The sequence below is a fragment of the Nicotiana attenuata genome, unplaced genomic scaffold (assembly GCF_001879085.1).
Source record: "Nicotiana attenuata strain UT unplaced genomic scaffold, NIATTr2, whole genome shotgun sequence".
Taxonomy (NCBI): Eukaryota; Viridiplantae; Streptophyta; class Magnoliopsida; order Solanales; family Solanaceae; genus Nicotiana; species Nicotiana attenuata.
In genome coordinates this window covers 88,505-101,511 of record NW_017670974.1, presented here as the reverse complement: position 1 = coordinate 101,511, position 13,007 = coordinate 88,505, and the positions used below count along the sequence as shown (strand labels likewise).

The 13,007-nt window shown below is 38.8% G+C and overlaps 1 protein-coding gene across 4 annotated transcripts; it reads left to right on the top strand.

Moving 5' to 3' along the window:
* Positions 1-3,822: 3,822 nt before the first annotated feature.
* LOC109244955 (protein kinase 2B, chloroplastic-like) lies at positions 3,823-8,999 on the top strand. Of its 4 annotated transcripts, none has more exons than XM_019412125.1 (7): positions 3,823-4,047; positions 4,155-4,308; positions 6,148-6,470; positions 6,557-6,692; positions 7,505-7,641; positions 7,809-7,932; positions 8,213-8,999. In XM_019412125.1, exons 1-7 carry the CDS (start codon positions 4,030-4,032, stop codon positions 8,659-8,661), a joined length of 1,341 nt encoding a protein of 446 aa, XP_019267670.1. In that variant the 5' UTR covers positions 3,823-4,029; the 3' UTR covers positions 8,662-8,999. The 4 variants fall into 4 exon arrangements, with proteins under 4 accessions (XP_019267670.1, XP_019267669.1, XP_019267672.1 ...); XM_019412124.1 differs by having other exon boundaries at positions 3,826-4,047; positions 6,130-6,470; XM_019412127.1 differs by having other exon boundaries at positions 3,830-4,047; positions 4,152-4,308; positions 6,130-6,470.
* Positions 9,000-13,007: the final 4,008 nt, after the last annotated feature.

Sequence of the window (13,007 nt, the reverse complement as noted above, 5' to 3'; positions counted from 1 at the left end):
TTCGAATTTTCGAGGACATGACACTTGATAGGAAGATGTGGAGGTCGAGTGTTAGGGTTATAGGTTAGGAGGTAGTTGAGTCTTACCTTACTTCACACCTTTGTAAGACTAGTCTGATAGAGTTTTTTGTCTAAGATAGTTAGTGGCGATGTTGTGTCTTACTATATCGCTTTTCAATGCATGACCTTTTGATTAGCTTTCGCTTTTGCTTTGCATCTTTCTTCTAGATTTCATATTGTTCCTATTTTTACTACGATTTCTGTGGTGATACTAATATTGTCTCATTTTTGTCTTTTTATTTTCTTGAGCTGAGGGTCTTCCGAAAACAGCCTCTCTACTCCTTCGGGGTAGGGGTAAGGTATGCGTACACACTACCCTTCCCAGACCCCACTAGTGGGATTTTACTGGGTTGTTATTGTTGTTGTAGTCTATCAACCAGGTGAGTACCGCAATACCAATGAACATCCGTAAGTCAAAACACAATGCGCCTTCTGAAATGTGCACCATTCTCAGGAATTACCGAGCAGTTATAACATTCATCTAAATGTCTAAAACTGACCATGTTGTCCATAATTCATGACCTTCCCTTCAAAACTGAACAGCCACCTTGTACATGCAATTCTCAATCCCACAGGACACACCGCCTCTATTAGACCACCATACAAGAAGTACGAGAATTTCATATCAACTCTGAGTCACCAGTAGAATACATACCTGATTAGTTAGAAATCTTCCATCTGCTTCCTTCCAGGAGGAAATCACAAAACACAACACGTTCCTCACACCGGTAGAAAGTATCCGGCTCAAACCATGGTAGAAACCATCAAGAACACTTTGAAATCTGTTTGCATATAATCAAGCTATCAAAACTGAATTCCTCTAACTCGACCAAGCCACGTAGGTTACCAAACCCAAGAATATTGCCACCAAAACATCCGTAGAGCCTCACCACATCATAATTACCCTTATAAATACCACAACCGAGACACCAACTCTGAATAGACCTTATGTGGACTTAAAACTGTTCTTTTCCTTTCTTATACAGGAATGTAGAATCCATAGTCATACAAAATTACCGCAAGTCCCGGCATCATCAAATGCAAATCTCAGATTCTATCTATACACAAGTCCGGAAAAATTCTCAATTGTCATATATAAATCTCGGACCGATTGGAACCTTCTCGAGAGTCACCCACTCTACTCATACATGAATTGCACCGCCCAAAAGGGCCAAAAGACACATGCCCCATTTGCACAACAACACTCAAATAAGTAACCCTGCCTTAACACCACCGGTCGAATACATATTCCATGCGAACTACATTCTTTGCAATTAACAACTTAATCATTCCACGATTTTTTATATTTTCATAAGTGCATTATATCCCGTATTCAGAAAATTTCCTTACTTGAGTCATCCTCGATCTCAGCCTATGCAGTCATAATTGCTCCACAAGTATGTCTCGGACCAAAACCTAAATTTAACCTATAACCATGAAATCGAATTCTCAATAGCAGGCTCCCCCACTTGGCTCAAAGCCATAGATCAAAACATTAAATAATTCACAATACCCATATTCAATTACTTCCATAACACCATAGTGAGATTTAACTAAATTCTTCCCAAGCTCATGCAACACAACCTATATGGTACCTCAAATCATCTACTAAGTTCGCCTTCATTCCTGTGACGGTCAAGTCAACTTTCTTGACTAATTCAAATTCAAATCTCAATACATCTACCCTACTAATATAAAAGAAGATTCTCCACACAATATTATCCACACAAGTGCGAGTTTTGGCTAGACTCGGTGGTATTTTTGGGTCATGTGGTATCCACTGAGGGGATTAAGATAGATCTGAAGAAGGTTGAGGTAGTTAAGAGTTGGTCGAGACTGTCTAGTGCTATAGTGCTCGGGAGTTTCCTTGGGTTGGCTAAATATTATCGCCATTTTATGGAGGGGTTTTTATCTATAGCAGTCCCATTGACTAAATTGACGCAAAGAGGTACCCCCTTCAAGTGGTCTGATGAGTGTGAGGAGAGCTTTCAGCAGCTGAAGACTGCCTGGACTACAACTCCGGTTCTGGTTTTGCTTTCGAAATCGGGTTCTTATACATTCTATTGTGATGCTTCACGGATTGGTATTGGGTACGTGTTGATGCATGAGGGGAGAGTGATTACATATGCTTCACGTCAATTGAAGCCCTATGAGAAGAACTACCCATTGCACGATTTAGAGTTAGCAGCCATTGTTCACACTCTTAAGATTTGGCGGCACTATCTTTATGACGTGTCTTGTAAGGTGTTCACGAATCACATGAGTCTCCAACACTTATTCAAGCAAAAGGATCTGAACTTGAGACTAATGGGATGCCTGCCTTAAACAATATAGAGACTTTTTAAGTCTACAAATATGATTTGGACTTGTAGGGGACATACCGCTAGAAAACTTCATGTACACTTCCTCTTCCAATTTATCATTCAGAAATACATTATTCACATCAAGTTGTGATATCTTTCGGTCCTTTTTTACTATAACTGTCAAAATGTATTAATTGTGGTCATTTTTACCACAGGGCTGAAAGTTTCATTGAAATCAATTTCTTCTCTTTGAATGTCTCTTCTTATGACTAAATTGGCTTTTAATCTTTTAATGCTCCCATCCAGAATTCTAAGAAACACAACATCTTATGAAGTTTTATTTAGAAAGGTTCCATCTTACTCATTCTTAAGAAGTTTTGGGTGTTTATGCTACGTATCCACATTTTCACACAATAGAAGAAGATTTGAACCTAGAGCAAATGCATGTGTTTTCATGGGATACCGTTATAGGAAAAAGGAATATAAGTTTCTAGAATTGAAAAGCAAAAAGATGATAGTTTCAAAGATGTGCAGTTCTATGAAGCTATTTATCATTTTTTTAAGGATCTTTTTTACCTTCATGTAATTTGTTTGCACCTTTCATGTTCAACCAAGTATCCTATGAACATACTGATGTTTGCATCCCTCAAAACTTAGATATCAGCAATGATCCTCATGATTCAACTGTGGACTTGGATTCTCCTATCACATGTAAAAATTTAGAGACAGATTTCGGAAAAAGTTTCTTGTCTATTTCATTTCTGATCACTAATGTATTTATATACCTAATAAAATAAAAATAAATACTTTCTATTTTTGTAGATTTTCTATTGGTTATACACTATATTCCAAAGAATATACAGCTAATGTACCATTTGTACAATTTTATCAAATTTATCTGTTTGTTTTTGTAATCTGTTGGGTTGATCCAACGACTGGGATACTCCACCAGTACTTGATCCAAAGACAGAGGTTTTCCCACCTGTCTTCTTTGTGATTGTGCAGCTAGCATTGATTTTTATCGAACGGTCCTGATTAAAAGATTTCATTAATGATCCATGGGTCTTGGTTGTGCCCCGTGTCTCATTTGATTGCTCAAATCTTTTTGAGACCAAGGGTTTGGTCTTTTGTACTTTGCAATTTGTCTGAACATTATTTCCGTCGAAGCTTCCTCTTCCTTCTTTCTTCTTTATTCTTCTTCGATCATTTAGCTCATGCTTAGAATTGTGAGAGTTGGAAGTGAAAGTGGGAGTTCCAATTTCAACATCTTATTTTATGCCCTATTGGATAAAAAGAAAAAAGGTTTAGCTAAAAAAGGAAATAATAATTTATGTATATTTATGTCTTAACAACAATCATTTTCCATGATTTTAGCATCTATCAAACAGTATAAAAACATTCAAGCTGCTTCTACACTAAACTAACAAACAGATATGCTATCCAAGTCATCTTTGACACTTTGCATGTCTCGCGTTAATATCGCACAACCAATGGCTGAACAGAGTGCACAATTTTCCTCGTATGACCAAACTCTCCAAATTATTTGAACTTGAGACATAGATTGAATATTATGTTAGTATATAGGAGTAGTTTGTAAATGAATTAAGTCAGAATAAATACAAAGGATTAACATTAAATGGGACATAGTTGATTGAATATTATGACAGATGGTTCCTGTACCACAGGTTTGTTTACTTCATCTAACCTCTCGTTATTAAAACAAATCTGATTTTGGGATGTATCAATGCTCTTCTTGTTCTTCATCTTAATTTGCCTTGTGCCCCTGCAGTAGATATGGAGGACAAAGAGCCAATTTTGTCTACATTTTGATCAAAAATTTTTGGGTATGGGCAACTGGTTCACCTGTTGCGTTCAAAGGCGTGAGAAAGTCGCAGGAGTCCCTAAATCTGGAATTTTAACGTTTGCCAACTCTGTAGGAACCAGTGGTATTATTCTTCATTCCTGATAACATGCAATTCCAATATTTTCTTTTGTAAAATGGTGGTCGGCTCGGGTCAGCTTGGGCTCCCATCAATAATTGGTATTGGCAAATCCCAATGCCTGTGTATATTTTAGTTCGTTTCAAGACGGTTTATGATTATGACTTTTCTCTTTGTATTTCCTAACAAATTGTGGTATATACGACTTTAATATACAGCCACTCAGAAATGTGATTATGTTCCATCGTATTTATAGTTTTGCTTCAAAGCATATGCAATAGCCTAAGAGAATGCTAGGGATGACCAGCAATATTGCTATGATTTACTGCAGGGTTTAAAAAGACACTTTATGATAGCGGCTTTTGCCTTTTGGGGTGAGTTTGAAACACAAGGGTCGAATGCAAAGACATTCTACTTTATTACTCCTTTTATTGTAAGATAGTTTACGAGTAATGAGGGATATTTGCCTACTTTCTTGTCCTCTTCTCCTCTTAATTGTTGTATTTACTGTTCAAGAATGATGAAGCAACACACTGAATTTGCCAAAGACGTCAACCTTTAAACATTTGCATAACTGCTTGATTGTTTTGTGCATTATGTAAAGCATCGATATTTTGTTATGCAAGATTTGAGGGACTGAGGATAATCATTAGTTTTTTTGTATCTGGAAAATATGAGTTATTATGTCTCTAGTAATTGTAATTGCAGCTGAGCAGGGCGAAGACGGAATACATGGAGTGTAAGTTCAGCGCTGAGTCGAGGGAAGTGGACGTGGATGTGAGGCTTGAATCACAGGTCATCCCGATTAAAGGCAGTTTCAAGTACCTTGGGTCAGTTATCCAAGGGGGAGGGGAGATCGACGAGGATGTCACACACCGTATTGGAGTGGGTGGATGAAGTGGAGGTTAGCATCTGGAGTCCTGTGTGACAAGAGAGTGCCACCGATACTCAAAGATAAGTTTTATAAAGCGGTGGTTAGACCGGCCATGATGTATGGGGGTGAGTGTTGGCCTGTTAAGAATTCACATATCCAGAAGATGAAAGTAGCAGAGATGAGGATGTTGAGGTGGATGTGCGGGCACACTAGGATGGATAAGATTAGGAATGATGATATTCAGGAGAAGGTGGGCGTGGCTCCCATTTATAACAAGATGTGGGAAGCGAGGCTAAGATGGTTCGGGCACATACAGAGGAGAAGCCCGGATGCTCCGGTAAGGAAGTGTGAGCGGCTGGCTTTGGAGGACACGAGAAGAGGTAGAGGGCAGCCTAAGAAGTATTGGGGAGAGGTGATCAGGCAGGACATGGCGAAGCTTCAGATTTCCGAGGACATGGCCCTTGATAGGAAGCTGTGGAGGTCGAGTATTAGGGTTGTAGGTTAGGAGGTAGTTCAGTCTTTCCTTAGTTCGTACCTTTATGAGGCTAGTTTGGTAGGGTTTTTGTCTGCGACAGCTAATGCCAATGTTGTGTCTTACTACTCTTTCGTTTTTCATAGTGCCGAGTTAGTTACCGGTTATCGCTTTTGCTTTGCACCTATTTTTTGGTTTTCATCATGTTGTTATTTTTCTTATGTTATCTGTTGGTGGTACTGATATTGTCTCTTTTCGTCTTCTTGAGCTGAGGATCTTTCGGAAACAGCCTCTCTACTCCCAAGGTAGAGCTAAGGTCTGCGTACACACTACCCTCCCCAGACCCCACTAGTGGGATTATACTGGGTCGTTGTTGTTGTTGTTGTTGTAATTGTAAATGCATACTTTGTTCATGTTTTACCAAATAAGATGCAAACCTCTCCCACACTGACATGTTTCCAAATATACTTGTTTTAATCAGATTATGCATATTATTCAGGAGCGACAGAACATGCCAGTCACCCTTTGCCTGTTCCAGGCAAGAATTCTACTAGGAAAAAGAGAACAGGGATTGTACCAAGTCCAAGGTCTGAGAGTGAAATACTATCATCTCCTTATTTAAGAGCGCTTTTGCTCTCTGAACTTGCAAAGGCCACCAACAATTTCCATCGCGATTGCCTTCTTGGTGAAGGAGGATTTGGTTATGTTTATAAGGGATGGCTATGCGAGGAAACACTAACTGCTTCAAGACCTGGATCAGGACTGGGAGTTGCAGTAAAGAAGCTCAAGCCTCGAGGTTTGCAGGGCCATAAGGAGTGGCTGGTGGGTTACGTTACGTTGTTTCCTAACTAATTTGTTTTTCTATTCCTGGCACCTCATTATGTATGTTGATCGTTTTCTTCCTATAGTCAGAAGTAAATTATCTTGGGCAACTTCGTCATCCAAACTTGGTCAAGCTCATTGGATTCTGCTTGGAAGGTGAAAACCGGCTATTAGTATATGAATTTATGCCAAGAGGGAGCTTGGAGAATCATTTGTTTCGAAGTGAGTCATCATTTTACATATTTCTTTCAACTACTTTAGGGTCCATGTGACTGAAGTGATTCGAAATCCATTCATTTGCGAACACTTAATTTGCTTGTATAAATAAGCTAAGCTCATCTTGGTTTCTTCTTACATAAGCATTTCTTTTTATCTTCAAAATGTTTTGCATTCCTCGATCTGGTTCTCACTTGAATGATGAAATCCTTGCATTATAGCTGTACAACGATAGATATTACAACTTTTTTCTGTTGTCCTATACTCTAGAATTGGCAAGTTGTGGTTGTTAAATCTTCAAGGGTTCTCAATATTAATCATCTCAAGTAGCTTCTCGAGGTATTTTATCTTTCACCAGTGTTGGACCATTGGATTACAGTTGCCTAACTATAGTTATACAAACCAGAATCAATTATGGAGTTCCCTGGAAAAAGATATTAAATTACAGCTAAGTTATTAGTATAAATTACTCTAGACATGACTATTCAGTTAGTATTATGTATACTTTGCAAGCAGCTATACAACTATCTTTTTAATTTGTACTGCATGCAATTACTGGCTAGGCTAGGTAAATTTTCTGTTTTTACTTCATGAATTGGGTTATTACATAATACCCTATCAAAACTTTGTCCAAATCCATTTTACTTAAAATCTAATCCATCCAAATTGGTTGCATCGTGACGGGCGATGGAATCCAGGTTTAGCTTGAAACCCCTTTTAGCCTTTCGCGATACTTGACATTGTATGGATGAAATAAAAACATCATGAGATTTCCTTTTAGATTCAAGTCTATTGACCTGAAATTGTCCAATTTGCAGAGAGTGCATCAGTTCTTCCATGGGCAACAAGGATTAAAGTTGCTATAGGTGCTGCTCGAGGACTTTCTTTTTTGCATGACGCGGAACCACAAGTTATCTATCGTGATTTTAAAGCTTCTAACATCCTTTTAGACCCGGTATGCTCAAGAATTGCTTTTTTTTGCGGCTTTTAACCAAATTTCTCTGATCATTTGGTTGCCTTTATTTTCATTTTTTTTGTGGGTTTATGTGAGGCCAACATGTATGATTTGATTGGCGGGTAGATGAGTACTTCATAATTGAATTTCATATATTCTTCATGTAGGATTTTAATGCAAAACTTTCAGATTTTGGCTTGGCAAAATCTGGTCCAACTGGTGATCATTCTCATGTATCTACTCAAGTAATGGGTACTCAAGGATATACTGCTCCTGAATATCTTACTACAGGTTCATTTATTTTCAATCAAGTCAAGATTTCTTCATGTGCTATTGCTTTATTTATTAAAGTCCTGATTGCACTTCTGATCATCCGGATTGATCATATAATACTAAAACTTGCCAATATGGTTTTGTTTCTTTCATCCAATCATTCACCTCTATGAAAGCATATCGTCGTTTAGGTCAAATTCTGGCTTGTGCTATCTCTATGGCTTCAGAAACTCAAAGTGTATAAAAAATGTGAATATTATCGGCTCCTAGTTTGACCACATCTGTTTATCTTTGGCAGGTAAACTAACAGCCAAATGTGATGTTTATAGCTTTGGGGTTGTTTTACTCGAGCTGCTTACTGGTCGTCGTGTAATGGATAAAAAGAAGACTCGTGCAGAGCAAAACCTGATCGAATGGGCAACTCCGTATTTGCATGACAAGAAAAAGTTGTTCAGGATTATGGACACTAAGTTAGAAGGGCAATATCCTCGAAAAGCAGCAACGATAGCAGCCACTCTTGCATTACATTGTGTAAATCCTGAAGCAAGGGGCAGACCAGATATGTCATTCGTGTTGAGTGTTTTAGAACAGCTCCCTTCTAAGTATACGTCTGGTCGTCCATTTGGAGATAGGAGAAAGGTGTCTAAATCTCGACATAAATCTGAATCTTCATTACCAGGCAGTGTTAGGACAAAACACGCCTCTTGTGTTTCAGAAGGTACAAAATCCCCACGAGAACGATCATAACAGGCAGTTTTCAGTGCAATGGAGTTTTTTGGCCAATTGTATTTAACTGTGTCATTTTGTATCATGCTTATTATAAAGTAGCAACACCCAAATATGATCTTGTATATAACAATTATTAACTATACCGCAAGAACTCAGCCTAAGTTGCAGGGGTTACTTCTAGTAACAAGCTAAATTAGCTCCAGTGTAGCGTTCGCTTATTAAAAAAAAATCACTTGTTCCATTCTCAACATTGCAAATTCTTTCAATTCCTTTTTCACTGTAGCCACATTATAAGGATCCTTGTTTATTATTGCAAATTACATGTTGGAAAAATATAATGGCGCAGTTGATTTAAAGGGTCCTTGGTTATCTTTCCCTTCTCTCCTTTTCTCTCACTAGCTGAAGCTTCCTCTAAAAGTTTTTTTCTTTTTGACCATGAATAGTTGTCATAAGCAGTTCACTAGTGACATTGCCCATTAAGGAATTAAAATTATGAACACTTCGCAGTGCGATCTGTTTTTCAAACTTTTGTTAAAGAAGATATCAATTCATAAATAAGATGATAAAAGTCCAACTAAATGTTAGGCTGGTCATTCACCATAGTAGAGACCAATAAAAGAACTTTAAAAAATTCATAAATCTAATTAATGAATTTCCCAAAACGAAACTGCTGTTCGAGGCTCGAAATCAGATGCTACGAGCCTCTAAATCCGATCTCCACCGTTCAAATCCAAGACCAAGATGTTACGAACACTCGGTCAAAATTTCAGCCCGATCCAACGGTTAACAAGTCGGAAAACATGATTTGAAGTTGGCTGGTCGGAATAAAAATCTGCAGCAAAACAAATACTTTTTTTTTCTCTTCTCTCTTGATGAAAGCTCTCTCAAAACCCACTCTTGGCATATTCCATGGTCACCTTACCTCCAGGAGCTGAATTTGTCAAAGAAACACGAAGAGTTTCCCAAGAGTCTGGCAGAGTATTAAGAAGCCAAAGTCCTTGTATCTCATCATCAAAATTAACCCCCATTCCAGATAGCTGATCAAGGACGCCCTGAAAATCATTTATGTGATCAAGGATAGGGCTGCCTTCCTTGTATTTAAAGGTCATCAATTGCTTTAGCAGAAATAATTTGTTGTTCCGAGTTTTTGAAGCATAAAGAGTCTCTAGCTTTTCCCACAATGATCTCGCATGTATCTCGTTCACCATATGGTTGCGAACATTATCTTCAACCCATTGCCGTATATATCCACATACTTGTTGGTGCTCGAAATCCCAATCTTCATCGGATATACTCTCGGGTTTATGAGCTGGAAAAACGGGTAGATGCATCTTCTTCACGAACAACAAGTCTTTCATCTTGCTTCTCCAAACATTATAATTTCTCCCATTTAAACATACCATCTTGCTCATATTCGCCTCCATTCCGTAATAACCCGGATAAATAATCAAGGCTCTGATACCACTCTGAGGAAGAGGCAAATCCGAAAATAAAGAAGATAAAGAACACCAAATTTTAACGTGGAAAACCCTTCAAATCGAAGGTAAAAACCACGGGATCACAAAGATCCAAAAAGCTCCACTATAACAATAAGAGTGGTGTGTTGAATGAGGAAGAAAGGAGAAAATCGCAGGGTTCATCCTCACAAGCAGATATCTTGGTTACAGAAGACCGGGGGAGAGATAGAACAAGAGGCTCAAGGAATAGAGGTAAAAGTAGAAGTAAGTCAAGGTCCAAATACTATAATGTTACATGCAACCACTGTGGCAAGAAAGGACACATCAAAAGGTTTTGCCGCAAGTTGAATCAAGACACTAGAGAAGAAAGTTGAAAATAACGAGAACAATGTTGCTGCTATTGTTCAAGATGACCTTCTTTTTGCTTATGATGAAAACGTCATCAATTTGGTATCCCATGAGACGAGCTGGATAGTAGATTCTGGAGCTACCTCACATGTCACACCAAGAAAAGATTTTTTCTCATCTTATACTCATGTTGATTCTGGAGTGTTAAAGATGGGCAATGCCAGTGAAGTTAAGGTGTTTGGTGTTGGCACAGTTTGTTTGAAAACTAATAATGGTTCAACGTTAGTTCTTCAAGATGTGAAGCATGCTCCAGACTTTCCTTTCAATTTGATCTCCGCAGGAAGATTAGACGATGAAGGTTACCATAATGCTCTCTTTAACGGCCAATGGAAGCTCACCAAGGGCTCGTTAGTTGTGGCTCGAGGAGTCAAGTCTGGTCAGTTATATGTGACACAAGGCTCTATGCTTAATGACTCAAAAAATCTGGTGGAAAGTGATAGTTTGTCAGAATTGTGGCATCGAAGATTGAGTCATATGAGTGAGAGAGGGATTACGTGTTTGGCTAAGAAAAGTTTGCTCTGGAGTAAAACAAGCAAAGCTGCATACATTGTTTAGCTGGCAAACATAAAAGGGTTTCCTTTCATAGCCATCCTCCCTCAAGAAAGCCCGATTTATTAGAGCTAGTACACTCTAATTTGTGTGGTCCTTTTAAAGTAAAGTCAAAAGGTGGTGCACTTTACTTTGTGACCTTCATTGATGATCATTCTCGTAAGCTCTGGGTGTATCCTTTGAAATCTAAAGATCAAGCACTTGGCGTGTTTAAGGAATTTCAGGCCTTAGCTGAGAGACAGACGGGGAAGAAATTAAAATGTATTCGCACCAACAATGGTGGTGAATATTGTGGTCCCTTTGATAACTATTGCAAGGAACAAGGAATTCGTCATCAGAAAACTCCGCCCAAGATGCCTCAATTGAACGGTTTGGCAGAGAGGATGAATAGAACTCTAGTTAAGAGAGTTAGATGCTTACTTTCAGAGGCTAAAATTCCAAATACATTTTGGGCGGAAGCACTTAACACTGTTGCCTATGTTATCAATTTGTCTTCTGCTGTTGCTTTGGATGGTGATGTCCCAGACAAAGTTTGGTTTGCCAAAGATGTTTCTTATGATCACCTGAGAGTTTTTGGGTGAAAAGCTTGTGTGCATATTCCTAAAGATGAGAGATCGAAACTGGATGTCAAAACTAAGCAGTGCATCTTTATCGGTTATGGTCAAGATGAGTTTGGATATTGTTTTTATGATCCAATTGATAATAAACTTATTAGAAGTCGTGATGCAATATTCTTTGAAGACCAAACTATTGAAGATATTGACAAAGCTGAGAAGATAGATTCTCAGAGTAATGAGAGCTTAGTTGATATTGATCCAGTTTCAATTGCTAAGGCACCTATTGCACATGAAGGAACCCAAGTGTCACGACCCCAGTTCACCCTCCATGAAACATGTCGTGATAGCACCTAGTTCCTACAACTAGGTAAGCCTAACAGTGCGGAATAACAAATTAACATTTGTGGAATAATAAATTAAAACTGAACATACGGAAATAACAACTGTATACAAGGCCACTCAGCCTATACAACTCGAAATATGCGGAAGTCTGCAACTAAATCCCAAAACCCGGAAACTCACGGGAAACACAGGCTAATAGAATATAGTAAACTGCTCTACACCAGAATGTCTGAACAACATGAAAGGAAAGAAAAGGAACTATATGCTAAAGCCGGAATAGAGTAAAGACTCCTGGTCTGCGAACGTAGCAGATATACCTCAAGTCTCAGCTAGGACTCTCCACCACGAGGATGATACGTCTGGGAGGAAGTACCTGGATCTGCACATGAAAAACATGCGCAGGAAGGGCATGAGTACACCACAGCAGTACTCAGTAAGTGCCAAGCCTAACTTCGGTTGGATAGTGACGAGGAAGGTCAGGGCCCTACTGAGATAACATAATAAATAATGAGATAAATGAAATAGTTTAAATAAAGTCTACAGCGAGAATCTAAACCAGGTAAATAAGGAAGAACAGTAATAGAAAGCAAGGTAACAATACACGGAAAACTGCCCTCACAAGGAATAGTAGCCGGGGGATCTCTTGGTATCCCGAGGATCTCTTGGTATCCTCATCATCAACGCTGGGGATCTCTCGGTATCCCGAGGATCTCTTAGTATCCTCAATAAGTAAGTCGGGGATCTCTTAGTATCCCGAGGATCTCTTGGTATCCTCAATAAGTAAACCGGGGATCTCTTGGTATCCCAATATATATATAGAAACACATGTGCCAGGGATCTCTTGGTATCCCGCACCCTCAGTCCAGAATATCTCAAGTACAGAGGGATCTCCCGGGAAGCCGTCCCGTAGTCCCAAATTAACACACAACAACAACGATTCCTAAATCTCGGAACAATGCTAAAAATCAGGACACGAAGTAGTAAATTATAGCCTAACATGCTTCACAGAGTACAATAGCACAGTTAAACGCAAATAAGCAGGTAAGCCAGC

Excerpts from the sequence above, each read along its gene's own strand:
- LOC109244955 (XM_019412124.1), top strand. Across the intron at positions 6,693-7,504 it reads GGAGAATCATTTGTTTCGAA|AGAGTGCATCAGTTCTTCCA; the intron begins GTGAGTCATCAT and ends TCCAATTTGCAG. Across the intron at positions 7,642-7,808 it reads CTAACATCCTTTTAGACCCG|GATTTTAATGCAAAACTTTC; the intron begins GTATGCTCAAGA and ends TTCTTCATGTAG.